Source organism: Trematomus bernacchii, unplaced genomic scaffold (genome assembly GCF_902827165.1).
Source record: "Trematomus bernacchii unplaced genomic scaffold, fTreBer1.1, whole genome shotgun sequence".
Classification (NCBI taxonomy): domain Eukaryota; kingdom Metazoa; phylum Chordata; class Actinopteri; order Perciformes; family Nototheniidae; genus Trematomus; species Trematomus bernacchii.
The window spans coordinates 2,446,337-2,472,600 of NW_022987828.1; the positions used below are offsets into that span (position 1 = coordinate 2,446,337).

Consider the following 26,264-nt stretch of genomic DNA (forward strand, 5'->3'; position numbering starts at 1 on the left):
GAAACAAGCATTTGTTTATCATGTTTTAAGTTGCAAAACTGGCCTTATACCGTATATATTTAGATTAATATAATAGAAAATATACTTACATCATACAAATACAACATGTCAATGTATTGTTGCTCCCTCTGCATGTTTTTCTGTTTATTTAAACGTGTCTGTATTAGATTTGCTTTATTCCATACAATCACTGAATTAATGATCTATTTATCAGGAAATAAGTAAGGGATATGTGGAGTTTAGATTGAGTTCAACGCTTTTGTGTTTAGAGTATATAGGCGTTTGTACTCTAAAAACGCAACTAATTCTGGACCCCAAAATAGTTCACTTGAAACATATGTAGAGAAACTTGCAAGAAAACACAGATGCCTGTTTTTATAAGATGTCCTACTTAATCATTGTAGATTCGATGACCTATTTTTTACAGAAATATATACATTCAGTACATGTCATTCTGCAATTGTCAAAGGAGCAAAACAATTCTCCCTGGGCTAACCATCAAGCCTGTAACTGTCCAGATGGCAATTGTAGAGCCAAAACTGAAACTGGTTCAGAGCAGAAGCACGAGCAGGACTAGCAGTGAGTCACTGCACAGAGGTGGAGGCAGGTGTAAACCACAGATTGCTCATTATGAGTGTCGCGCAATAGCACGTCTGTTTTTGTGTCGGTGTGTTACAGAGTGAGAAGCAGTGGTTCTAACTAATCTTTGTCAGGCTGCTGCAGCTCTTTTCTCCCCCCTCCCTCTCAGAGAACTAACAGCAGCCTGATCACGAGACTTGGATTAGGATCGGACTGCAGGCTGAAGGATATGACACACACACACACACACACACACACACACACACACACACACACACACACACACACACACACACACACACACACACACACACACACACACACACACACACACACACACACACACACACACACACACACACACACACACACACACCAACACACCACACAGCCAGCCATTATATTAGTCCATTACTTTGCATTTATCATGTGTAAAATGTCCTTAAAAAATACAGAATTGCAAAAAAATGTAAAGGGTAATTAGTGTTGAGAGATTTATTTAAATGTTTGGAAAAAATGGCTTCCTTCTTCTGTAGTCAGCATGTCTGTGCTGCTGTGTGTATGCTTGGCTGCTTTTGTTAATCATTGCGCTGGTTTTATAAAAAAGCTGCTGTCCTGCTCTCAGTTATTTTTTGTTGTTGTCATAGTAATAGCAACGCTCGTACTGCACGAAGCAGTTTCTATTACTGGTAACTTTTTATGTCACTTTTTGTTGCAACAATTCCCTCGGGATGACTGTGTACGCTCCTCCACTTGTCACCTTTGCAGTGATCAAAGGGTCTGTGTGGGTGTGTGTGTGTGTGTGTGTGTGTGTGTCTGTGTGTCTGTGTGTGCATGAGATGCAGACAATTGGTTATGTGAGCACAGCCCTGCTCCTCAGTTTGCTGATATAGCTTTCCCTCCTGATTGAATCTGAAGTAGAGACACAGCGACAGGCCATAGCACTCACATGGATACTGTTGCAGTGCATACACATAATATTTCTCTCCAGCTAATTCTGGCAATCCCATCAGGGCACAAGTGTACATTTGTACCATCTGTGGCGTCTGCTAGTCAGTCATTGCAGTGGGTCTAGAGGTAAACATGATAAAGTGATGATAGAAACTGTCCAATGACTGAAAGGCCATTGTTTTAACGCCCACCAGGCAGCAAGACTCTTCCCCTTTGCTCTACATCTAATTCTTACAGTGAGAAGTGGTTTGCAAAAAGACACTTTCTCCTGCAGTAATCGATAAGATACCACAAAAAAAGTGTGGCATTACTGGAGCTGCAGCCTTGCTCTTTCATCTGCATTGTTGTCTCTCATCTCTCTGCTTTTCATCTGCATTTCTATTAGGATGAATCTCTTGTAGGGGTGTGACTCTTTTGGTAGCTCACAATTCAATTAGTTTTTCATTTTGGGGGGCCCGATTCTATTCAAAATCAAGTCTCCATTTTTAGATTCTACTTGAGTCTGTCAATAATAAAGCCTGGGTAGAATTTAATGACATGAGAGCCAAGTAAATCGTGTGTAAGATTAAGGAGATTTTAAAATGTATATCGACTGATTGCAATAATGTAAACACACAAGGCCAAACTTAGACTAAAGCCAACATTTATTCACGCTGAACCAAATTGGTATTTAAAACAATTGATTTTGTTCACTGCCACTAGTATTTTTTGGATCAAAAGAAACCATAGATTCAAAATTGGTTATAGCGGACTATGATGGATTTGCTTAACTTAGTTCATAATGGACAACATTGGTGCCATCTTCGTACATCCTTATTATATATTGACTGAACATCCTTCGATTACAGCATTTGGTGTGTTGAATCCACTATAATTATAATGTATTTAATGTATTAAAGTAAGCATATGTATGATGAGATTTCTGGCATTAAGCCTTCCTTGCCGTTCTTTTTTTATGCAGCCAAGACTGCCGTATTAGTGATTTCAGCTATGAAGGAAATTTCCCTTGGAGGAACTTGCGAGGGACTTTCCATTCTGACCGACTTCTCTGAATCTTGATGAGCAGAGTCCATTTATTAGAATGGTTACCTGGCCAGGAGCCAGGCAAGTTAACAGGTTTTGTTGCTTGTGGAGTTTTCAGTTTCATTATTAGCCAACAGGATGTTTCCAAACACCGCAGTGTGGTGTTTGGAACGGTTCATTTTTCTGGTTTTCTGGTACAAAGAGAGTCCAACTTTGCTGCCTCTGCTTCACTCTTATATCACTTTGAATTCAGCTCGATGTAGTCTTGCTCCAACAGTCTGCAGAGGAATGGGACTCATCTTGTAAGTATGTTGTTCTGTCAATCCGTTTTTTTTAAATGTGCATTGTGCATACAACGTCTCTAACAACAGATACTTGTAGGTAAAGCCGGTTTAAACACATTGTTTTCACATTGTGGTAAATCTCTGAATCCTTGTCTAAAGAAGATTAAACTTGTCAAACAAAGCATAAGGTGAAATGGGGTTACGGTTACAGCGCTGGGTTACCTCCATCGCCAAAGTTAATTATTGGTCTTGTCTGGCCTGAAAAACATTCCTTGAATGGATTATATTAGAAACACTGTACACAATGTGTATGTGTGTTTGTATGGCATTAAGATCAGCTTTAATGTACTCTGCTTATCAGCTTTAGCTATAGCAATTAGTGGAATTCACAACAGTGTTTATATCATTTTTAACATCTGAGCAGCTAAAAGCACAGTGAAGTGACAGAAAGTAATTGCTACATGAATTAGTCTCTTGTTGATGTCATACAGCAGTCTAATTAAATGGAATTAGCGATTAACAGACTATTTCATTAAATTCAGTTTCTTTACAATGATGACTTGATGGTCTAATTGTGTCATTGTATAATTTAATAGAAACTAGTTCAGCTAGGTTAACACATGATTTATTTAAATCATGTATTTTGCTTCAATATATGGTTAGCATAACTTGAACTACTTTAATCAAGTTAAATAAAAGTGGAACAGGTCATTGGGATAATCCCCAAAAACGAGAACAATTCCAAATCAACCTTTTTCCCATCTCTGCGTTACCGTTTTTATCCATCCGTAAACATATGCTTTTCCTTGCGTTGAACACTAGGGGCTCAACAGTATATTTTTAACACAGGAACCAAACTCAAAGGCCAACGGTCCAGGTCCAACCCCTTGCTAATTTTTGATCTTGGTTCTTAATACTCTTTCGGCCCGATTAGCTTACGCGGAACTTTCATCAAAGAAAAATTGTCTGGGGGCCGGAAATAGGTGTTCTCATTACTAAATAGCATGCCAACATGTTTGGGAAATTCGATGTAAGATTTGCGTGCAAAGTTTATTTGTAATTTTGTTTAGGGTTTTATCGCATAAGATTGCAAGCCAGTAGGTTTAGCTGTATGGAACATATGAAGGACATGATCAACACATTTTATTTTACTTTTTAAATGTCACACACAACCAACGACTTGTCATATTCAGGCCTTTAAACCAGTGTCTGTGAGTTGCCTGTATGTTAGCAACTTGCTAAAATGGAATCAAAACATATTTTTATCATTTGATTAACTTAATGCTATGATGGTAATGAATCTTTTGTAGTGAATTTTTTTATTTGCACTATTTAACTTTATAGGTCTGACTCGTGATGTGATACGTCCTTGTCTGGCCCTTAGTGGAATTAAAATCGACCCACTGCTGTTGAAAAGAATTGTAGAGAGAAATCAGTGTGGAAACAGGACATTAAGGCTCAGCAATATATATGAATTGACATACAGTACATTACCTGTCTTAGCAGTTGAGAATCTGAACTTATGGACACTTTTTTTATTAGGTTAGTAATATCCAAAGTAATTTAACACTCAAAAACCCACCAAAAAGAATGGAGCTGTCAACTATCACATGTTTTCAGTGCGAGTAATGCCTAACCTCAAGTGATGGGGAAGTTTCACACCAAACGGTCTTCTTTCATAACTTATTCACTTTAACCAGTGTTAGTCAATCTCAACATACCAATATATAAGTGTCAGACCTGTGAAAACAAACACTAGAATCACATGCCTGCTATATATAAAGATATCTGGCAACATATAAGTGAGATGAAGGTTTCATTCCACAGTAAATGAAACACTTATATTTTGTGAATTAACCAGTTAGTTTAGTTTATTTTTTTTTTTCGAGCGTGTAAAACCAAAGAAAATACAAATGAAACAAAAGGTGATACAGACATGATACAGTACTATACAAATGAATGCAATAACAAAACGAAACATTTAAATAATAATTGAATAATCTGCAGTATCATTGTCTGATATCAATAAACAATAAACAACAAAGCTTTAGCTAATTACACGTCCGAAAAGGGGTCGGACCATGACATGGCTCTGAGTGAAGTTCAAGAGCTGCTTCAAACATTAAAATCGTTCATGTAGTTTTGTGATCATCACACTCCTTTCCCCAAAGATTGTTGATGATTTTTTTTTACTTTATGCAGTGTGACTTTCATGATTTTTGTTATCTTGTTTACCAATAAACCAATAAAGTCTTCATTAAAGTGAAGTGGCTTACTCGTGGACCACAGTGTTAGTTTCACATCTGCATTTATATTTCCGTCTTCAGTTTCCATCTAACTCCTACTCGCTCTGCTCTCCAGGGCTCGGCTGAATGGTTGAATAATTCATGTCTCTTGCCCCGGGTTGAGTCAGAGTCCAACTGCTGCTCCGTCTGTCTTTTTCCACCCAGTTGCATGTTATGAGGTCAGATCTCTTCCTCAAAAACAGGTTCACTTGGGGAGAAAAACACCAGAACAGGCTGTTGGGATTAACATGTGACCAACAGCTTGAACTTCGCTGTGATGAAAACAATGAAACGGAGAGTGACACATTTTCATTTCCTGCACAGCGGCTATGCTCGAAAAAAGGATCTGACACTGACAAGAAACCAAGCATGCTTGTTGATGGGAGCCTCTTGACATTTTGTTGTGTGTCCTAATGGGGGGGAAAATATATTTGTGCTGTTTAGCGAAGCGACTCGGCTCCCTGACTGCAGTTTGTGAGGAAATGCGGAACGTTAGGGACTCCTCATGATGCTCATCACCCAAATGTAAAATTAGATCAGTAGGGATCTTAAACCGGGAAAAAAACATTGCGTAACCAACGCCCCACGTCCTCTCTCACGAGGACAGGATCACATCGCTTTCACTGCCTCTGCCAAATTGTAGTCTACCCAATTATCCAAAGAGAGCTCGAGAGGAGAGGCTGTACACGTGTGGGTGACTCAGCCATCAGACTCCCATGACTGGGCCTCCCATGATTGCTATGTTGGATGAAGGCAGTATAAAAGTCACAGGTCATGGCGACAACATCCGAGCCATTACGGGAACTTCGGTCGGGGTTACAGTATTTCATCATGTAAAGCCACTCTTTGACAAAAGAAGAAGACAACACAGAGATTTTAGAAGGAATTTCACTGTACCAGAAATGTACTTCACAATGCCAACACGGTGAAATTACATGATTCTCGATACCCTAGTTAATACCAAGGTAAAAAACAAAACAATAAATCCACAGTACTTCAACATGTACTGCCTTATTACCTTTTGCCTACTATTTCTTTTGTTATTAGACCGGTCACAATAATGATAAACTGTACCTTTGCTCAATACTCAATAGAGCTTAAAGTCATAATAATAGCCAAAGCCAAATACTGCCAGCCAACAGCCAACAGCCAACAGCCAACAGCTAAAATAAACTAGCTCTCCTCTTGCCAATTTCCACACAGATTTTACAGTGAAGCATTATCTCAGAAAAATACATCACAGGATGCCATTAGTCTTGAGACCTGACAGTGTGTCAACATTACCTGGGGTACTTTAGAAAAATGAGTACTGTGACGTTTTGAGAGTTTTGGCGTCAGATGTTGTGACATCCCTAGACTTAACTACATAAAAAAGCAAGTGTGAGCAAATATGTTTTCTAACAAAGTATCCTTAAGCGAAAGTCAGTCAGGCATGCTGTTCTGTAGATGAAACTGACATCAGACCTTCCTGAACCTGGAAGAAAAACTGCATCTATTTGTCGTCATTCGATTGAACTGATGTATCCATGCTGTTACAGTAATAGCATTTGGGCAACGAACCCCTTGACTTTACACAGCAAGGAGTTAGATGAAAGGAAATGTCTGCATCCCCAAAATGATATATGGTTTACCATATTCAATTATTTTCCTTCGGTCAACAGATCATAAAATAGCCTTATGATAAACCCATAGCTGTTTGTCTCAACCGCCCACAAAGACTGTGGATGTCTTCATGACAAACGAGAAAATAAAGATGTTGATGACGGCAGAGGAAAGGTCAAAGCTTTCTTTTTGTTTACAGCAATGTGTTCTGGGGGCTTTGCGAACTGTTGATTTCCCCTCCGAGCTGTATTAATCAGTATTGGCAGTCTGTCCATTATCAAATCACGCTGGCTGGTTTGTGAGGAGTGCATTGTAATATTGGATTACAGCCTCGGAGGAAAAAACAACCCTGTTGCTGGGAAATTAGAGTTATCGCGAACCGCTCAGTTTTTCCTTACCCATATGAGGAACACGGCCACAACTGGTGCACTGATAACACAAGGACAAATCCAGTCATTTCAGATGCTCATTGTGGGAGATTAACTTTAATAGACTGAGTGCACAGCCCCAGCATTTCCCGGGGCTTATTTATTGAACTAATAACGGTTTTGGCAACCTTGAGGCTTTGATTTCCTGCCACTCTCTCCCCCTGTTTATCTTTGCTCTCATCTGTTGCTGTGTTTCTTTTACCTTTTTCTGTTCTTGTCAGCTTTCATGTTTTTCGCCTGTCCGCTCCTGTCTCTCATGATCCATGCATTTCTTTCTCTTCCTCTTCCCTTTTGTGATGTTGTCCAGCCCTCTGGTGCGCAGTGACTCCCACCCACCTACCTACCTACCTTCCTACCCACCCTCTCCCTCAGTGCTTTGGTGGGCATGGTGCCTCAGCCGCCACCCTCCCCCCGACCACGGTGAGTGTGGTCATCTCTGCAGCGTCAAACTTAACATTTTAGTACCAATGTTTTCATCCTTCAGTCTGTGTATTATTTGCCAGCTTTACGCTTCTAATGCCATTGATAGTGGTAACAAGTAGCACAAAGATCGCTTTGAAAGTTTGTGACAAAGAAAGGAAATCGTCTCACCACAAATCTATGCAGCAGTTTTGCCAGAAGAGTAACCTCGGTTCTCACCGTGACAGTTAGCAGCAAGAGCAGTGGTGTGACAAAAATGCAGACACCTCCATAACCGATTTAGCAGTTTCCCTCTTGTGTTTTAGTCATGGAGAGTGAGTAAATCACTTTCACAGATATGCATAGCCGGATATGCATGTGTCTTTGTTATTTTAGGGCATGTGAAGGGGACACCGAAGACACATATATACACACACTATAACCGTAAATTATGCCATATTTATTATTTAAAGGGCTGCTTTATGTCACTTACTTGTCACTTTCTACTATTTAGATTCCTGAATTGTGCCTTTGTAGTAATCTGTGTATATGCAGCTAAATGATTTGCTGTGGTGTTACTATGACACATCACTGTGTACTGTTTCACTATGTTTTACATTTCTACAACCGGTTTACTATTTTGTGGGGAATCCAAGATATCTTGGTGTAAGAAAAGTGATAAAATAAAAACATTATCATTTTGGTTGATGACTAGTTTTTGTTATAGGCCACCTGTAGAGTTGCTTTCATTGTAACTTGATGCATAATTGATCAAAGTAGACGAATCTAAAGAGCTCCATTGAGTTTTCTTGCGAACAAAATAAGTTATGTTAACATTTCTTTTTTTCTCACAGGTATTGTGTGTATCCATTTATTTGAAGAATATGTTTCCCTCCTTTTTAAAACATTTGTAAAAACAAATGTTTTAAAATGTTCAAAGCCTACATTTTGTACGTCCTTGTTTGTCTTTTTGTTCACAGCCGTTGCTAACCTTTTTTGTTTTACCTGTAGATTAGCGCGAACAATTCTACAACCCAAAACCAAAATGTATAAAGGTCACATTTTAGTCAAATCTTAAGAGGTCCAAACTATTAGATTTTTCTGCTTATTTTGAGAGTTATTTATTGGTTCATTTCTAAAAGATAATCCTAACAATGAAAATAAAGTTTCCCAATAATTCAGCATTGAAATGCAGCAACATATCAGATGTACGTCTTATAAAGGCCTTGTGACAGTCCTTGTGCCAATGTATTTAGTTAGAAATTAAGTTAATAAGTCAGTCATTTGGAAATAAATATTTTCTAAACCTTTTTAAATGTCAATTCATTTGATCTGATGAATAACTGTAATTGTTGTTTATTTACTGGCGCCTGCTCAATATCCCTGCTCTAGCCCCTAGGTGAACTATGAGCCACATGTGATGTAAACCTATTGTAGAAATCCAACTTGTTTTCCCTTCTTTTTGAGAGAAAGGGGAATATGATGGCAGTTTTGGGTGCGTGGTAAAGAGTGGAAGGATGTAGGTACTTAGGCAAAAAAGGTGAGGTAAGACATTATGTTTGGTATTTATAGCATAGTAGGTTTTTCTTTTTATTATTATGATTAATTATTAAGTATTATTCTTAATATGTATTATTGTTGTTGTTGCTTTGTTGCTTAATTTGATAGTAAAACAAAAATAGTTTTTGTATCCAACTTGATAATTTAATTGACATCTGTTGCTATTTATAAGAAAGCATGCATTGAGTGTCCATACTATTGACTCAGCTGACCATATTGCCAGATTTAAAGTGAACCCACCTCACCTCTGTATGCATCTTGTCTTTTTCTCTGCAAACAAAATCTACCTACAGGTACAAATAAAGAACCTGAACCTGATGTATCTCCCCCCACTTTAGTACATTTTATGCAGGCTCTAGTAAAAACCCGTAGTTTATTCCATCCTGTAACCGCCATGGTGGGTCAGACTGTGTGTAATCTGATTGGTACTATGTGGTGTCTATTGTTTGCCTTTGTGAACCAGACACTCAGCGCAGACACTCAGTCAGGGATCAGCGTCGCCTGAATGAGTCCAGCCAGCGGTGTCAGATTAGCAGAGAGGTAAAGCTAGCTCCAGGGTGTAAGAGGAGGCTTAGAGTATCGCACGTCTGCCGGGATGATATATGTGGGGGAAACTTCTGAAGCAAATATGGACCCCGAATCTAACTAGAGCTGTCGTCCATAGAAAAGAATGTGCGCCAAAAGAAGGGCTTCCTAGATGTCCCTGAACAATAAACTATCTCATGTCAGCTTGTGCTCGGTCATAAGCTGGCAACAACAATGCGCCCAAGCTGCCCCTCCTTAAGAGAGATAGCAGCAATACCCAAGGCCGTAGACCTATGCCACGGGAAAGGAGACGAGGAAAATTATGAACTGTGTCAAAGGTTGAATACCTAAGCAAATTATTCCCCAACAATATATACAAACTGCCCTGGAGCCAATAATGCAGTGAAAAGCAGTCGGCTGGCTTTTCTTACTTTCAGTTTGCCTTCTAGCTCCGGTGGTCAAAGGTTATCTGATTGCTTTATGGTCAGAATATGACTTTAAGCACTGCGAAGAGGATGGCTTTATCCTTTTCTTGTCTTTGGTTCCCCAGATTTAGGGATTTCTTCAGTGCTATACTTAGTTTTAAATAGTAAAATGCTGTGTTGTTTACCAGGCTATTGTTCAGAGTAATGAGCTTTTACCTGGAACATGAATAGTGAAAGTTTGTTTAGGGATAACAAATGAAATGACTTGTTGTTTTCTGGACTTGTTTCATTTGAAGTGAGTGTTGTACAAATGGCCGTAGTGCATTTGTATTGTGATGTTAGAGATGAGGAATACACTTCAGCACCGTTGTGACTAAATCAATGTTGCAGTTCCACATAACGACATTAGTGTCTGCTACATCAAGATATGACATTACATTACATAACATGGAATCATTGAGGGCAAAGTTATAAAGTGAAAGGGCACTGTTTTTGTGTGTTGCATTTTTTTGTCTTTATTTCTCTTCACGTGCGTGCAATAATAATCTGGACCTGACTAATGTTGCTGCTCTTCATCTGTCTTCCATCAGGTCAGCCTTCAGTGTCTGGAGAGCTTCCTCTGTCTCTTCCACTATGTGCAGCATCACCCCAACAACAGCAAAGATGCACTGAAATTCTGGTAGGTCATTATAGTAAAATAACATCTTTAAATGTACTGTGATGGATGCAAACATACCTGCAGTTACTTTGGTCTTTACCAACAACATAAGTGCAGAGGTGACATCTCCTCATTTGTATGTCCCAGCAGCACAGCAGAGGTTGTAGGCATGATGTAATCACGGTGCATTAGCCTCTTGGAGTACCTTGCTGCATAGATTTACATATTGATGGGAACATTTTTAGACATTATGCACCCAAGTGCCTCTAGTTTGTATTCTGCTCAGTGCAAGTGTCCAACACACTCACTACCTTGAATTAAGTAACGCATTATAATTCTTGTGCTACTTTCTGTGTACCCTCAGCTGAAAAGTGATTACATTCAATGGGGCTTTGGTTAAAAAGCTAAGAAAATGTCCTTGTTTAAAGACAAGCTGAAGGCAGTTTAATGTTTCGCTCTGTTAAATCAACCATTAAATGTTCCAGGTTTTCATTTTTTGAGCTTTATCTGCAATAATTGAACACTTAGGTAACAGATGTTGTATTCATGGCACAGTGGGTTTGGTAATGTATTATCATAGCATATGGAGTGTTGGAGGAACGTGGCAATAGGTTATCTTGAGAAGGATATATATGAATCTTTGATAACTGTGTTAATCAAAGAGGTTATTTTGGTATTAAAGGGGCCCTATGATGCATTTTGGGTTCTCCCTTTCCTGTAATGTGTTTTATATGTTTTTGTGCATGTAAATGGTTTGAAAAGGCTAAAATCCCAAAGTTCATGCCAGAGGGAGTTTCTCTCCCACCCTGCCTGAAACGCCTCCCTTGGACTCCTTTGTTTAATTCTGTAACATAGTGACATCACTATATAACACTCTTGCGTCTATTGGCTAGCACTTCAACACATTGTACGTAGGCTGAGGGGTTGGAAATCTCTAAGCGGAGCAGAGGGTGAAAAGAGGTGCTGCAGCCCAGGCTGAGAAAAAGAAAGACCTTTGAATCTTAAAGCATGTACACATAGTAGAGGCACAAAATAAAAAAGAAATAAAACCTTCAATTTGAATTGGCCATTAGATGTATTCAATTGTCATTTGCAAATGTCCATCACATATCTGCGCAAATTGATCTGACAAAACATAAAAGTAGTAAACGTTGTCACACATTTTAAATATTGTGTTCGCAGAGTCTTCATCTCTCATAGTTTGCAGGAGAACCAGATGTATTGATGCAGGTAATCATGTGGTTAAACAGTGTTTACCTCCATGGCATCATAACACTATGTGTATGAGCTTGAGCCATGCAAACCCAGGCAATCTTTGAATATTATCCATAGATTTAAATGTCCTTTATTCTCTAATAAAAAACGTGTTGCTATGACAAAATGAAACCTGTATTTCCTTACTGGTACCTACACCAAAGCCTCAGAGCTGTAAAGCCTCAGCTGTGTAGACTACTGAATTGGACAACATCACAATAATCTTTGCTGCGTGATGATATTCAAATCATTATCTTTGCCTCCATCAGTGGTGGGGGAAAAAAGGGGCAAATTACGCTTTTATTTTTTGACAAATTGTATTATCCTCTATTGAATTTGTAGCCCGTCTTTACGTGAGCTTTTTGTTTTGAAATTACCGTATCAAATTGAATAATACATTTTCCTTAGCCATAGCCTTTTCCATGAAGCTTTTACTTCATGTGTGTGTTAGATAATACAATACCACCACTAGCTTATTATAAATTACCAGAGCTATTACACAATAGGATGTAAAAGTTGAGATGGCAGGGCAGAGCCTCTTTGGTGTGGATCCAGCCTGTCCTGAAAGTGACTTCTGACCTAAATCGGCTCTATTCAGTGGACAGACATGCTTCACTCAGACTGAAGCTGAATTATTATAGTGAGCTTGAATGTTGTCCCTTTTTGCCCAACAGTGACAAACTGCAGCAGTGTAGTTCATAATACAGGATAAGTCAGTATACATTTGGGCAAGTTGATTAGGCTCAACGTAAAATATCCATGTTTCCAGTGAATCTCTCTTCTTCGCTGCTTTCTATCAATGCAGTTGTAGTCAAGTGGTAACCTTATGTAGGAATAAGGGTGCACAAACGGTTCAGTGACTCCCTAATAGTGGTAGAATTCAGGACTTTCTGTACTCTTTAAAAGAGTGGAAATGTTACATAACGTGCTCAGCCAATTACCTTTTTGAAAACGTGGTGCTCTCAATCAGAATGTAATCAAACCTGTTTTGTATATCCTTCTGTACACATTTGTATGGAATATGCGTTGACAGTTTTAGTTTTATTTATTTTTTGAAAACTTTAAAATTTAAAATAGGTGATAATACAAGAATAGAGTCACTTTCGGTATCATCTATAATTAAGAGTACCTAATGCTTTATGAAGCCTAACTTGTTGCACTTATGCTATTTGTTTGTAGTTGGTTTTAAAAAACCTCCCAAAACAGTTGTTGTAGTGCAGAATACAAAGGCCGTCCCTGTGGTTGATTGTGAAGGTCCTAGTCTACAGGGCAACAGGGGCTCGTCAGTATTCCCAAGGCCAGTCCCCTTGCCATGTGACATCACATGCTTTCATGTGATACGCTGATCTGCTGCGAATCTGGAAAGCTTCCATTTGAAATTCGAATTTAATGGAATTTGTGCTGCAGAACAGAAAATTCTGTCAGCAGTCGTGAGAGGAGGCATGCAGTTACAGCCAGTACAGCTGCAGTCATGCTACGAGCAAACACAAGATGAGTGGAAGGAGAGCGTTTGGCCCAGTAACATTTGGTAAGAGGAGAGCAATTATACACCTATCGAACAGAGGCTCGTGGCAGGATTTTATTTTGTTTGTTTTTTAAGTCATATCCTTGTAGGTTTTGTTTACCGTACACTCTTCATATGATATTATTGTTGTGTTGTAAATAGGCTTGTTGCAAATAGACAGCGCCTTAACGGTAAAACTGCTAGCATGTGAACTTGAGCACTACCTTATTTGGGTAATGAAATGAGTTCTGGCTCAGGCCTTAAATTCATGTTGGTGAATTCATGGTGAGCTGTGTAATTCGGGCTGTCCTGAAAAGGGGGTGTGTAACCTAAACGGTGACTGGAGAAGGATGTGAGGTGTGTGTTTTTCTATGTTGAGAACTACAACTTAATGTCAGGAAGTTGTGGTTGTGGCTGACAAAAGCATGCTACTGTAGCTAAAAGGCGCTCTATGAATGACTAATAGTTATTTTTGCTTATTGAGATGTTGGAACAACTCGATTAACCAGTTGTCACCATGCTAAGGCTTTTTGAATAAACTTATATGTAGTTGGTGTCCATGCATTGCCAGTGTATTCTAACTTAATAACTGTTGTCATTAAACTGCAGCCTTGTCACACTAGTGACAGATAAAATCCCAAACAAACTTTTCAACCTCTAACTTTTATAAAAAATAGTTTTGGTAACTCTTAATTTTGGATAGTCTGCCTACAAACGGTTAACAGAAAGTTTGTAAAATCTCAACTGCTTGTTAGTAGATTCTGTTATGTTATGTTATTTGTAGGAACTGTATTCAATTAAAGTGTTATCCTGTTTCATTGTTCTTGGTTGCTTTTGGTCACAGAATATCTTCAAAAAGAGTTGAATGTCAAGAAACAAAATCTGTGAAATTATATTTTTAGGGAGGGTGATGATGCCACAACGTTTAATTTGTACTTAAAAAATAAAATAAAGAAATCATGCAGCGTATTGGTAGAAATCTATTGGTTCCTCTTATGAAGGACCACGTCATAGTGTGTACAGATTTGATTGTGCCGCAGCCTCATGGTGTCTTATCTGTCTCGTTGTAGCTCAGACATGAGTGGGGCCAGTAACACACTGGCGAGAGAGTTCCTGACTGATGTGCATCAGCTATGCAGCGCGGTGGCTCAGAGAGCGGAGGCGCGGGAGGAAGATGAAGAGGAGAGTCACATGGTGGCACTGGGAGAGTACCTGGTGAGGGGGCGGGGCTTCCTGTTGCTCAGCACCCTGGACTCCATCATTGACCAGGTGAGGATGTTCAAAGCCAGAAATGAAACAAAGTGTTCAGATAGAGCTCAGCTCACATCCCAGATGCATCTGCTGATGGATCAGATGCATCTCACATGGGGCGCCTTATTTAACCTGCTCTAGCCCTTCTGTTTTCATCTGTGCCGGCTCTGTTCTGTACCGTATGTACGGGGGAAGTCCCTAAACAGAGCCATACTGACAAATATCTAACTATAAATCCTGAGAAAAACATGTCCATCAAGATCAGTATTCTTCCCCTTGAAACTACATTTTACAGTCAACAGTCGTGTCATCAATAAGGTTTACAGCTTTTCTCACACATTCATGTAAACACTACTACTGACGTAATACCGTACCATTTACACTAAGCTTTAGGCCACTGCTTATAGTTTTACATTCTGCCTCACACCTTGTATGTAACATCTGCTGCGACTTATCTCTTTCATCAACAGGAAATTGGAATAGAGATGCAGTGTAATGCAAACGCATGATACAAGATACACAGATTATGCAATTATAAAACAGAGATCGAGATGTTAAAGGGATATCAAAAGGCAGACTATGCACTGTGTCTGTAAAAATACAAGCAGAGGGCAGACACAGAGAAATGCTGCATATTATACCTTAAATTACCTTTTAAAAGTAATAAGTAAAACATGTGCAATGTATTGTACATTTCGAGTTTTACATTTCTACTTTGTTTTACTTCGCTTCACTGACTTTTCAATGCCCTGCTGGCATTTCTGTTTTTTGACATTTGGAAATGCCTGGCTGTTTTGTTTTCAGGACCCAATTATAATACAACCTAATGGCCAATACTGTGTCTATATTTGTTCTGTACCCAATTAGGCTGTGTCTCTAGATCTATGGCTGGTGTTACTTCAGCTTGCAGGATGGTCATATCTTTTAAATCTAAAGTGGAGCGTTGCTCTGCAATGCCCCAGTATTGTGTGAATGCACACAGTTGGTAATTTGGCTGCTGTTGTGCACAAGATAGTGATGGTGATATGCAAATCCATTTAGGACAGTTATCAATATCCTATAACTTCCAAAAAAGACAATACTTTTTTGTTATCATACACCAAGAAAATTTATTATTCCTGTTTAAATACATTTTACAGATATGGATAGGCCTTAGTTTGGCACAATATAAGTGGAAATACTGCACCATTAATGGTTCGTTAACACATCTACAGCGAGTTGTTGGCAGTCTATTAAGATGGTCAAGTGAGATGATAAAAAAGCCTCAGAGAAACAGGTATTGTTTGACATGTTAACTGGCACCAGGCTCTGACAGTGCATCAATGGGATGGCAGAGGAACCTCTGAGTCTGCAGACTTCCCCAGCGGAGCCCAGGCTACACTGACTGCACGCTCTGTGTTTATGTATCGATCTGATCTGTGGGCGTTTCTTTTGGTCAAGTTACAATTTACGAGATGCTCCTATCCAGACTGAGTTATGGCGCTTTCACGTGACAAGTCTAGCTCTGCAACTAAAAAACGATCAGAAACCAGGGGAAAGTTGAAAACAGTGTGACCTCAGTGGGTTTAGTGTTCAGCTGCGTCCATAAACCTACATAAAACAAAATGGTTTAAAGAAGTTTTAAGTGCGTTGATGCTGATCATGAGAAATTCCGCTATTAAAAAGCATAATTACTCACAAATGTAAATTGTGCGGTTTCCTTTTGACATGTAAACGGTGATCCTCTCTCAGAAGGGTCTCTAGGCTCCAGAGTGAAAGACAGGATCACTAGTTCAGCTATTTTCATGCCAAACAATCTTTTAAAGAAGAAAATGATAATCCTCAAAACAAATGCATTATTGAATGAAATATTGTAATGGTATGAATGTGACACTGTGTTTCAGCATCACTGTAGCCTTGTACTGTGCACATCTTTCAGCTCATTTCCCACACATTCATTATATGTTCAGTCTAAATGGGATCCTTCGGTTCAGAAATGTAATGCATTCATGTGCGAGTGTGTTATCACAAGCCCCTCTGCGTGCGTCAGCTGTGTCCTGAATGGAGGTCGTGCCTTTACCAACAATCAGGACAAGACAATTTATAGACTTTTATTTATAACGTGGCATGAACTTGTGGTTTTCAAAAGCAAGGTTTTAAATCATATGTTTGAATTTATTAGAGAAAGTATTTTCAGTTGGGTTTGTTCCACTGTGCAGTAGAATACCCTAACTCGGGTCTTGTTATGATGATTACATTAGAGATCATTAGTGTTACTATCCCTCACAGTAGTTTATCCACCAGGGAGCACTGACAAGCTTATACTGTATTTACACAGTCAAATCTCCTTGCTCAGTATTTAGAAATAAATGTAAGCGACCCGGATTAACTGTGTTTTTTTTAATCTTACAAAATACTTTTAGAGCTCCTTAGTAGCCGAAGAGAAAACAGTGTTTACTGCATGTGACAATCAAAGTTTTTGTTCAGGACCCAATCCAATCCAATCCACCAAAGTGCTGTACAGAGAGATACATCAAATATAAAATCACACAGCTCAGCTCACAAAACATAAAATAAGTATAAAATCACATAAAAGGTACGAGCACAAAACAAACCAGAATAAACGTAACGATTACAAAAATTAAAATAAAAACAGCCATACAGTATACTGTAGTAAAAACAATAGACCACAAAAGAAAAGGATATAGTTATATTATAAAAAAAGACTATAATTGTATATCATTAAAAGTAATGATGAAATAGCCAGAGTCTACTTAGCTAATGATATCAGTCAATATCAGTCGTCTTTGGCACCTATTAACTTTGCATAAACAACACAAAAGTGACAAAGACAATATTTTCCCAAAACTGCACAACATGTAAATTAAAATCAGGGTTTATTATACATGGAAAAGATAATACTGTAGGTTTTGATAACCTTGTAAAACCAGCAAGCAGAATATTTTTAATACACACATGAAGGAGTCGATTGATTTTATTTAATTAGCACATGAAGGAGTCGGTTCTCTCTCTGCTGTGAGGTATGCCGTGGATAGACATGAGATCCCGGAGGTCTTGGAAGTAAGGCTGTCATGTAGATGCTACATTGCTCCCTGACACATTTAGCTTAAGACTAACTAACTAACTAGCTAAGTATATACTGAAAAATAACTTACTAACTCTTGATATGAACATCATTTTTGGAAACATATACAAAGCTTATCCTAGTAAGTACCTGAAGGTAGTGAGACGCAGAGGGATATCTATACTGATTATGGGCAGGAGGCAGTGTCTGGGTGTGACTTCAGAGTGTGACCAAAGGGAGAGGGGCAGGGAGATGTGGTGTGTAACCTCGGTGTGTTTGGTTGCTCAGGAATTGACCTGCCGGGAGGAGCTGCTCACTTTGCTGCTGTCTCTGCTACCACTGGTCTGGAAGATCCCCGTGCAGGAGGAAAAAGCCCCAGGTCAGTATCTACAAATTACTTAATTATGTTAACGCTACATACATCACACTGCCCGGCTGTACAGCCATGTGACTACCCCTATTTCTTGGTTTATAGCTAATGATTTCAATTTACATACCGTTCTCTTTGATTTACTGTACAACATTATCAGTTTATTTATATATTTGCTTTATCTTCCATCAATTACATAGTTTGTTATAGGTCTCCTCAATTAATCGTATTTTAATCGCAATTACGATTTTGGCTTGCAACGATTATGAAAACAACATAATCGAAATAAAACGATTTTATTTATTTATTTTTCTTTCTTTTTTTATTGGTTTTTCAGTTGAATTATATTTAAAGTTCAGGGTGATCAACTGTTAAAAACATACTGTTCAACATTTTTTTCAATAAATGGATGTTTTCAAAGTAAATTTTAATAATCGTGATATCAATTATTGACCCAAATAATTGAGATTATGATTTTTGCCATAATCGAGCAGCCCTAGTTTGTTACCATGGTTTAGCACTATCTTTGGTGGTTTCATGTAAAGGCAGAGGAATGCGTGTGTATTGCTTCTGGCAGTAAATAGAGTCTGTTGTGTTTTTATCTTGTATTTGTATTCTACTTAACACTGCAAACGGTGACAGTGCTAATTTGGAGATTCATAAATCTGTTGTTATTTGTAAATGTTTTCATTATTTGGAATCTGAGTGTTACAAACAGCCACACAAAAGGGGAAGACGAGTGGTTGCAGAGGCCTGTGACCTCAGGATGATGCCGGTATTTAGTACAGGACTGCTGATCCTACCTAACATGGACCCTAGACATTTTTTACTCTAATTAATTCTTACTCACCAAATGTGTTTTTAAGAAAACAACGAATGTCTCCTGACATCCAGCTGAGCGAACCCATATAAAAACTAAAAATTGTACGCAGATTTGATAAAATGTACCAATGTGTACTGCCTCTTTTGCTCTCCACAGGGACTGTTCACCTGCATTTACTAAAGTCTGCTAAATCCTGATTGTTCAATACAAGTGGGACTACTAACAGAAACCACAACGCCTTTGATGCCAAAATCTTGTCTTATTATTATACATTTAAGTATCCTTGGTTTGTTGGTCTTTATGCAGATATCTTTGTGTTCACAGATTTCACCCTGCCGTCCTTACTGGAGGTATTCCTCAGCCGGGAGGTGAAGGCCGCCCCTCTCAGAGCAGGACAGAAGGCTGCGACAGATGAACAGACCACTGGAAAGAGGTCCCGTGTTGGCAGTGGCACCTGGAAGTCACGGAGGTCACGTAGGACAGCGCAGAGATACTCTGTAAAAGATGCTCGGAAGACCCAGGTATCTACCTCAGATTCGGAAGCCAACCCTGAAGACAAAGCTGTCCCGGGCCCCGGTGGTGCGAGGAGCCGAAGGTCACATGGCTCCACCATCCGAGTAAGCTGTCAGCATCATCGTTCAGAGTCCTCACAGTTGACAACCACCCCCACCACCACCACAGAAACCATGAGCGCACCATACCCACACCCCCGAGCCCCGGGTTCCCAGATGGCGGACACTGAAACCCTGACCGACCCGGCCGCAATGTCCATTTTCAACCGCATGGAAAATTCGCCCTTTGACCTCTGCCATGTGTTGCTTTCCCTGCTGGAGAAGGTCTGTAAGTTTGACATGAGCATCAACCACAACCCTGGCCTGGCAGTCAGCGTCGTACCTACTCTCACTGAGATCCTTACTGAGTTTGGAGATTGCTGTGGTCCAGGGGGAGGGGGTGGAAGTGGGACAGGGGCTGAGGAACTCGCTGGAGGATGGACAGAAGAGCCCATCGCACTGGTCCAGAGGATGCTTCTACGCACCATCCTGCACCTGATGTCGGTGGATGTGAGTCAGAGTGAAACCCTTCCTGACAGCCTGAGGCGCAGCCTGACAGATCTGCTGAGAGCCACCCTCAAAATCCGGAGCTGCTTGGACAGACAGAATGACCCTTTTGCTCCTCGCCCTAAGAAGACCCTGCAGGAGGTCCAGGAAGACTTTTCGTTCTCCCGCTATCGCCACAGGGCGCTACTGCTGCCAGAGCTTTTGGAGGGAGTACTACAAGTGTTGCTTGGTTGCCTGCAGGCTTCCACACCTAACCCATTTTTCTTCAGCCAGGCCCTGGAGCTCATCCATGAGTTTGTCCAGCACCGCGGTCTGGAGCTGTTTGAGGCCACAGTGCTGCGGCTGGAAGGACTAGGGAGGGCGAGGGATTCTGAAATAGGAGGTGAGGCTTCAGAGAGGCTACGAGGTCTCATTGCAGGCGTCTTCAAGATCATCAGTGCTGTCAAAAAGGCAAAGTCAGAACAGTTGCATCAGTCTGTGTGCGCCAGACGCCGCCACCGTCGCTGTGAATACTCCCACTTCCTGCATCACCACAGAGACCTGTCAGGTTTGCCCGTCTCTGCTTTCAAGCAGGCCGCTAGGAGAAATCCCTTCGAAGAGGACGGAGAAGGCAAAGAAGGTGGTGATGCGGTGCGCTACCCTGAGCGTTGTTGCTGCCTTGCTGCCTGTTCTCACCAATGCCTGCGGCTGCTGCAGCGACTGTCCCCCAGTGGGCCAGCTGTGCTGCAGGTGCTGGCTGGGGTGCAGGCCGTTGGAATCTGCTGTTGTATGGACCCTTGCTCAGTGGTAGGACCCATGCTGCATGCCTTTAAAGCTCCAGGTCTACGAAGTTACCAGTCTCATGTTCTCAGCGTCCTGGGCCGACTGATCCTAGACCAGCTTGGTGGGGGGCAACCCTCAGAGAGAGCCAAGCTGGCCTCCTGTAACATCTGCACGCTGGACAGCAGCCAGCTGCCGGGCCTGGAGGAGACTCTGCAGCACGGGGAACCTTCGGCCGTTTCGACCAGCCTGTGCTACCGCTCCAAGGGGATTCTGCCGAGTGGAGGAGGGGCGGAGGACATGCTGTGGAAGTGGGATGCTCTGCAGGCCTATCAAGAGCTGGTGTTTGGTGAGGACTGGCAGCTGAGTCAGCAGATAGCTGGCCATGTTTGCCACCTGACCCTGCGGGGCAACGCTATAGTGCAGTGGCAGCTCTACACACACATCTTCAACCCTGTGCTGCAGAGAGGGGTCGAGCTGGCCCACCACGCCCAGCAGCTGGGGGTCTCCACTGCCTGCTCTCAGGTCTGCACCTATCACACACAGTGCCTGCCTGTGGAGGTACTACTCATCTACCTGCAAACCTTACCTGCCCTTCTCAAGTCAAGGTGAGAGCGTTTTTCTTGAGTCATCCTTTTTTTGGCCATCTGTTGTGTTGCAGTGGTTGTTTTAGTTGCTCACCTGAGATTTCCCTGCAGTATTGTACAGATTTAGCTATTTCTGCTAAACTGATTTATTCATTAAAACATTTTTTTAGGTAGGAAGACGTGAAGCTGCAGGCTGTTCTTGGTTTAAGTAAATGTTCAGAAGCATCAAAAACAGGTTTTCACTCGAGAAATAGACTCTGCTTCTTTTTATACTGCCACTTGAAGCAAATATAATCAGCCAGCTCAAAGTAGACACCTTAGCCTCTTGGGCATTTTTTGACATCAGATCTGTCTCTCCAGGTCACTGCCATTTGATGCTTATCAATAATGTAGTACCGCTTTGTGGACAGAGTGACAGATGGAAGATAATTAACTGTTTATGTAACACTGTAATGAGTACGGTAGCCTGGCTACAGCAGGGGCTTGCGGTATTTGTCCAGACACATTTAACAAAATGCTGCCACAATGAATTATTATATTACGGTTTTAAATAGGTTTAACGTATGGTATGGATTTTATCAGTTGATGAGTTCTCAGAAGCAAACCAGAGTCTGTCTGGGTGTGTTAACCATGGGGACCTGTCTAGGCTTTACACTAGCTCCTGCACAATGCATGCTGGAATCCTCATGCAGCCTTAAACAGGATCAGTGTGTATAGAAAAGGGATGGATGAATGCTTTGAGGCAGTCTGTCATTAGGGCAGATAGGTTTCCATATTAAAATTCAGCATGTTGTTCTGCTCTCTGCAGGATTGACTGGCACTCAGAGTCTATACAGCTGTGATGTGTGTCCTCTGAGCCTTTCACAAGACACTTTAGAAATAATTGTCCTTATGCTTATGTAAAAGGCATCATTATACATATTCAGATATATCTCACTTCTGGAGACTATGAGTGGTACTTAAACTTTGCATCATTTGTATATTTCCCCCTTCATGTACCTTCAATGCATTCATGTTCATACACTGCTGCTAAATGGGTTCTTGAAATGTAATCGAGATAGCTCATTAATATATTTGTTTGTTCCAGGGATGTACATTTGAATACCATATTTTTTTACATTTTATTTGTTCATGTTAAAAACTTTTGTATGGTACCAAAACAACTGAGTAAGGCGAGAGCCAATATCAAACAGTGTTGTTTCTTAAATTAAAACAATATGTTTAATGTCTCTATCTTATGTTTTGTTCAAAACCGCCTTAAGATTCCTCTTCATGCAGCTTTTAATTACTTAATTAATAACTGCCATTAATTCTTACACATATGAAACACCTTTTAGATGTAGTATATTTCATCACAATTTAAAACGTAATGTTTTTCAGGTCACAGCACACAAGGTTAACAAACCAGTGGTTGTTGAGATATAACTTACAACTGGTCATGAATGAATATTTAAAAAAAACCTATGTTTCCCCTCCAACACTGTCAATCCAATTATAACCTAGATAAAGAAAACAATGACTTGTAGAAGGATGATTAATGTACTTCTGCTTCTGTACTGTATGTGTCAATCTCACTTGGTTAGACTATGCGGCTCCATCTGCTGGGCGAAGTACATGTTTCTCATTTAAGCTTGTTCTAAAACTGGTAAATAGACTCAGAACCGCATATTCAGCACAATCAAACACATTTCTAGCCAAACTATCTCTGAGCCTTATACCTTATATTTGACATTATCCTGGGCAAATGTACAATCTCCACACTGGTCTTATGGAATAACTCCTTGCCAGGGCTTTCAAACATTTTCACAAACAAGGATTCTATCTGCCAGGATCAGACAATAACTGGTAAAGTATTAAGTGTTTAAATGATAAGTTAAATGATATTCTGATAAGAATAATAACATGATTCTTTATGTTTGGGTTATCTTATCCTTCACCTAAATGACTCAACCAATACAACAGAAGCCACATGTACACACTGATTTAATAGCATGCCAACAGGACCCTTTTTTTTGCTAGATAACCTGAAAGATTGATAATCTTCTCAAAGCTGTACGTCACCTGACATCCTGCCAGCCTCTTCATCATCTTGCGCCGCTCCAGCTATCAGAGCACCATATTTCTCAGATGGGGGCATTAAATATTCAGGCTAGTGGAAAGTCATCCTGATGGACTTGCACACTGCTAATGAACAGAGGAAATGTTCTGAGAAAAGTGGAATTAATCAACTCTACATTCATTTAGAGGAAGGCTGGAGACGGCGTTTAAATTGGAGAAAAAATAATCAGCAAGTTTATTATTTATTACATTTATCCATTTCACGCACTGAGCTCACAGCTTCAAGTGAACATCTGTTTCCGTACCTCAACATATCGGGTAAACAATCCCCTGCTGGGATTTAAGGGTTTTTATATTCAGACTGTGTTTGATGTCATCTTTTGAGAGTGTTGTTCTTTCAATAACCTTATAACCTTCACTCAGAGGTGACATATTATTCATTTAAGGTCATTTACCCTGCATTGTAATAGCACCATTTATTATTTATGGCTGCTTGAATTTGCGTGAGCTCTAGTAGTAAACCCATTTTAAAAGGGTAAATGTTAGCTTTGTTTTGCTAACTAAACATATTATTCACAATAAGAATACTTTGGCACAATGTGTCTTTGTTGCTCAGTAAAATAAACACACAGTAAAACAAATAGATTAGATAAGGGAGCAAATGCAATATAGAGAATTACATCTATACTAATACAGCAGTTGTGTTCATAAGTAATGTCAGTGTGAAGTGTCCTTCACAGTTTATTTATCGACTAATATATTTAAAGGAGTTGTTGTGCCCTGGGGGAAATGATATCTTCAGTCCAATGGGAGGAAATGAAATCAGTGAAGGAAGGAGTGTTTGGTGCCAGTGGCTGTGCTTCTGATTGACTAGTTTCAGAGTTTGTTAGATTAGACTGAGTGATGCCATTTATTTTAATTTTATGGAGATTTGGGAGAGTTTCAATGAGTGTTGTACACATCCACCCTCTCTGTCACTATGTTAATCATTTCCTTTACCAATGAAAGAGGCATGCTTAGGTTAAACTCTTCATGGGGTATTTTTCATTTGAATGAATGGCATAATGTATTAAAGTGATAGAAATGAATTTTGAGTCTTTCTAACTTCCCATTTTTATATTGAATTGTGCTTCATCTGTACATTTTCAGTTTGACTTTGCTAAGTTTCTATTATTTTTCTTTGCAGGGTGATCCGAGATCTGTTCCTCAGTTGTAACGGGCTCAATCAGGTGACGGAGCTCGTCCACCTCGACCAGACGCGCTCTTTGGCCTTGAAGGTGTTTGAGACTCTGATAATAGACGTTGGACACCAGCAGGCTGACGGGGTGCTTCAGGAGCTGGAGAGCGCCGATGCTGAAGAACGGGAGGCCGTCCTGGGCTTGGCTGAGGAGCTGGGGTCCAGAGGGGCTGGGGAGGGCCCGCAGAGCCTCAGCAAGTTCTACGAAGGTCTGAAGGAGGTGTATCCGCGCCATAAGAGCCGGAGCGGGCAGGGATGTGGGCCGGGGCGCAGCCGGGCCGAGACCCACCTCCATGTTATCAACCTCTTCTTGTGCGTGGCCTTCCTCTGTGTCAGCAAGGAGGCCGATTCTGACCGCGACTCAGCCAACGACTCAGAGGACACTTCAGGTTACGACAGCACTGCCAGTGAACCTCTGGGGGGTCGACTGCCCTACCTTTCCCCTGACAGCGTGGCTCTGCCCTCCAAGGAGCAGGTGCGATGTGCTGCGGATGTTTGGTCAGTGTGTCGGTGGATCTACATGGCCAACCCCTTGTTCCAGAGGCAGTTCTTCAGGCTAGGAGGACTGGATGTGTGCTTGCGCCTCATGGCCTTGGTTATTCAGAAACTTTCCTGTAAGACCAAGGATGGGAAGGCAAAGAAGAAGAGGGATGGTAAGAGCAAAGGCAGCCCTGAGTCCGCAGCTACCTCACTGGGCCCGGAGGAGACTGCTCACGATGCAGCCGACGCCCTCTGCTCTGCTCCATCTGAGGGAAAGACCAAAGATCCAGCAAAGAGGCTGGAGGAGGAGTGGCAACTACAAAGCATTCGTCTCCTTGAGGCCTTGCTGGCTATTTGTCTGCATAGTGCCAACTCGGCCCTGCAGAGGATAGAACCAGAGCTTTCTCATCAGGTATGAAGTTTAATATCATACTTCTCAGCTAATCCCTCAAAACTATTTCCCCCTGGCCTCTATGAAACTGTAATCTCTCTCATCTGTAGCTCCAGTCGGTGGAAGAAACCCTGATTGAGGTGAGAGAGCAGCTCTCCCGCTCAGGGGTGGTTAACTCTGACCTCGCTGTCCCGCTGTTTGACTCCCTCCTGAGAGTGGCCCTGGCAGAGGTGTCATCCTGTCCTGATCCCCCTGAGGAGAAGACAGACAGGGTGAGTCCTGCCCTGGGAGAAACTGTGAGTGAAGTTACAGGACCTTTTTTTTCCCTGGAAAATGTTTACTCTACTCATCTTTATCTTTTCTGCTGGATAGAATATAATATAGCATTTTGTTGTAATTACACATTCTTTTGTTTGAGTCTTTATGTACATCTGCAAAAATTCTCTTCTTATACTATCTCCATCTATTCAAAGTACACTGCTGTTATTCACTTAATGAATGTTGCTGGTTTAACCAAGGGCACCCGGGTGGCCTCATGGTTTATTGCTCTGACCATAAACCTTTGTTGTGAGTACGGTCTCTCCTCTAATTGCCTGTTGTCTATCTCCTGTCAGTTCTGTTATTATCAGGTCTTGCCCTTTTTCTTAAACAAATTTGCGTTATTAGTTTCAACAAATTGACAAAAGCTTGTGAAGGCGTCAGACAGGAA

At 40.7% G+C, this 26,264-nt stretch overlaps 1 protein-coding gene across 1 annotated transcript in view; it reads left to right on the forward strand.

The window, feature by feature from the left end:
- The window catches only part of lyst (lysosomal trafficking regulator), a 57,459-nt gene that overhangs the window by 1,153 nt on the left and 30,042 nt on the right, over window positions 1-26,264 (forward strand). Inside the window, 6 exon segments of the mRNA XM_034152679.1 lie at window positions 10,652-10,740; window positions 14,548-14,746; window positions 18,081-18,171; window positions 19,310-21,410; window positions 24,634-25,576; window positions 25,666-25,851. Coding sequence (XP_034008570.1) covers window positions 10,652-10,740; window positions 14,548-14,746; window positions 18,081-18,171; window positions 19,310-21,410; window positions 24,634-25,576; window positions 25,666-25,851 — 3,609 coding nt within the window.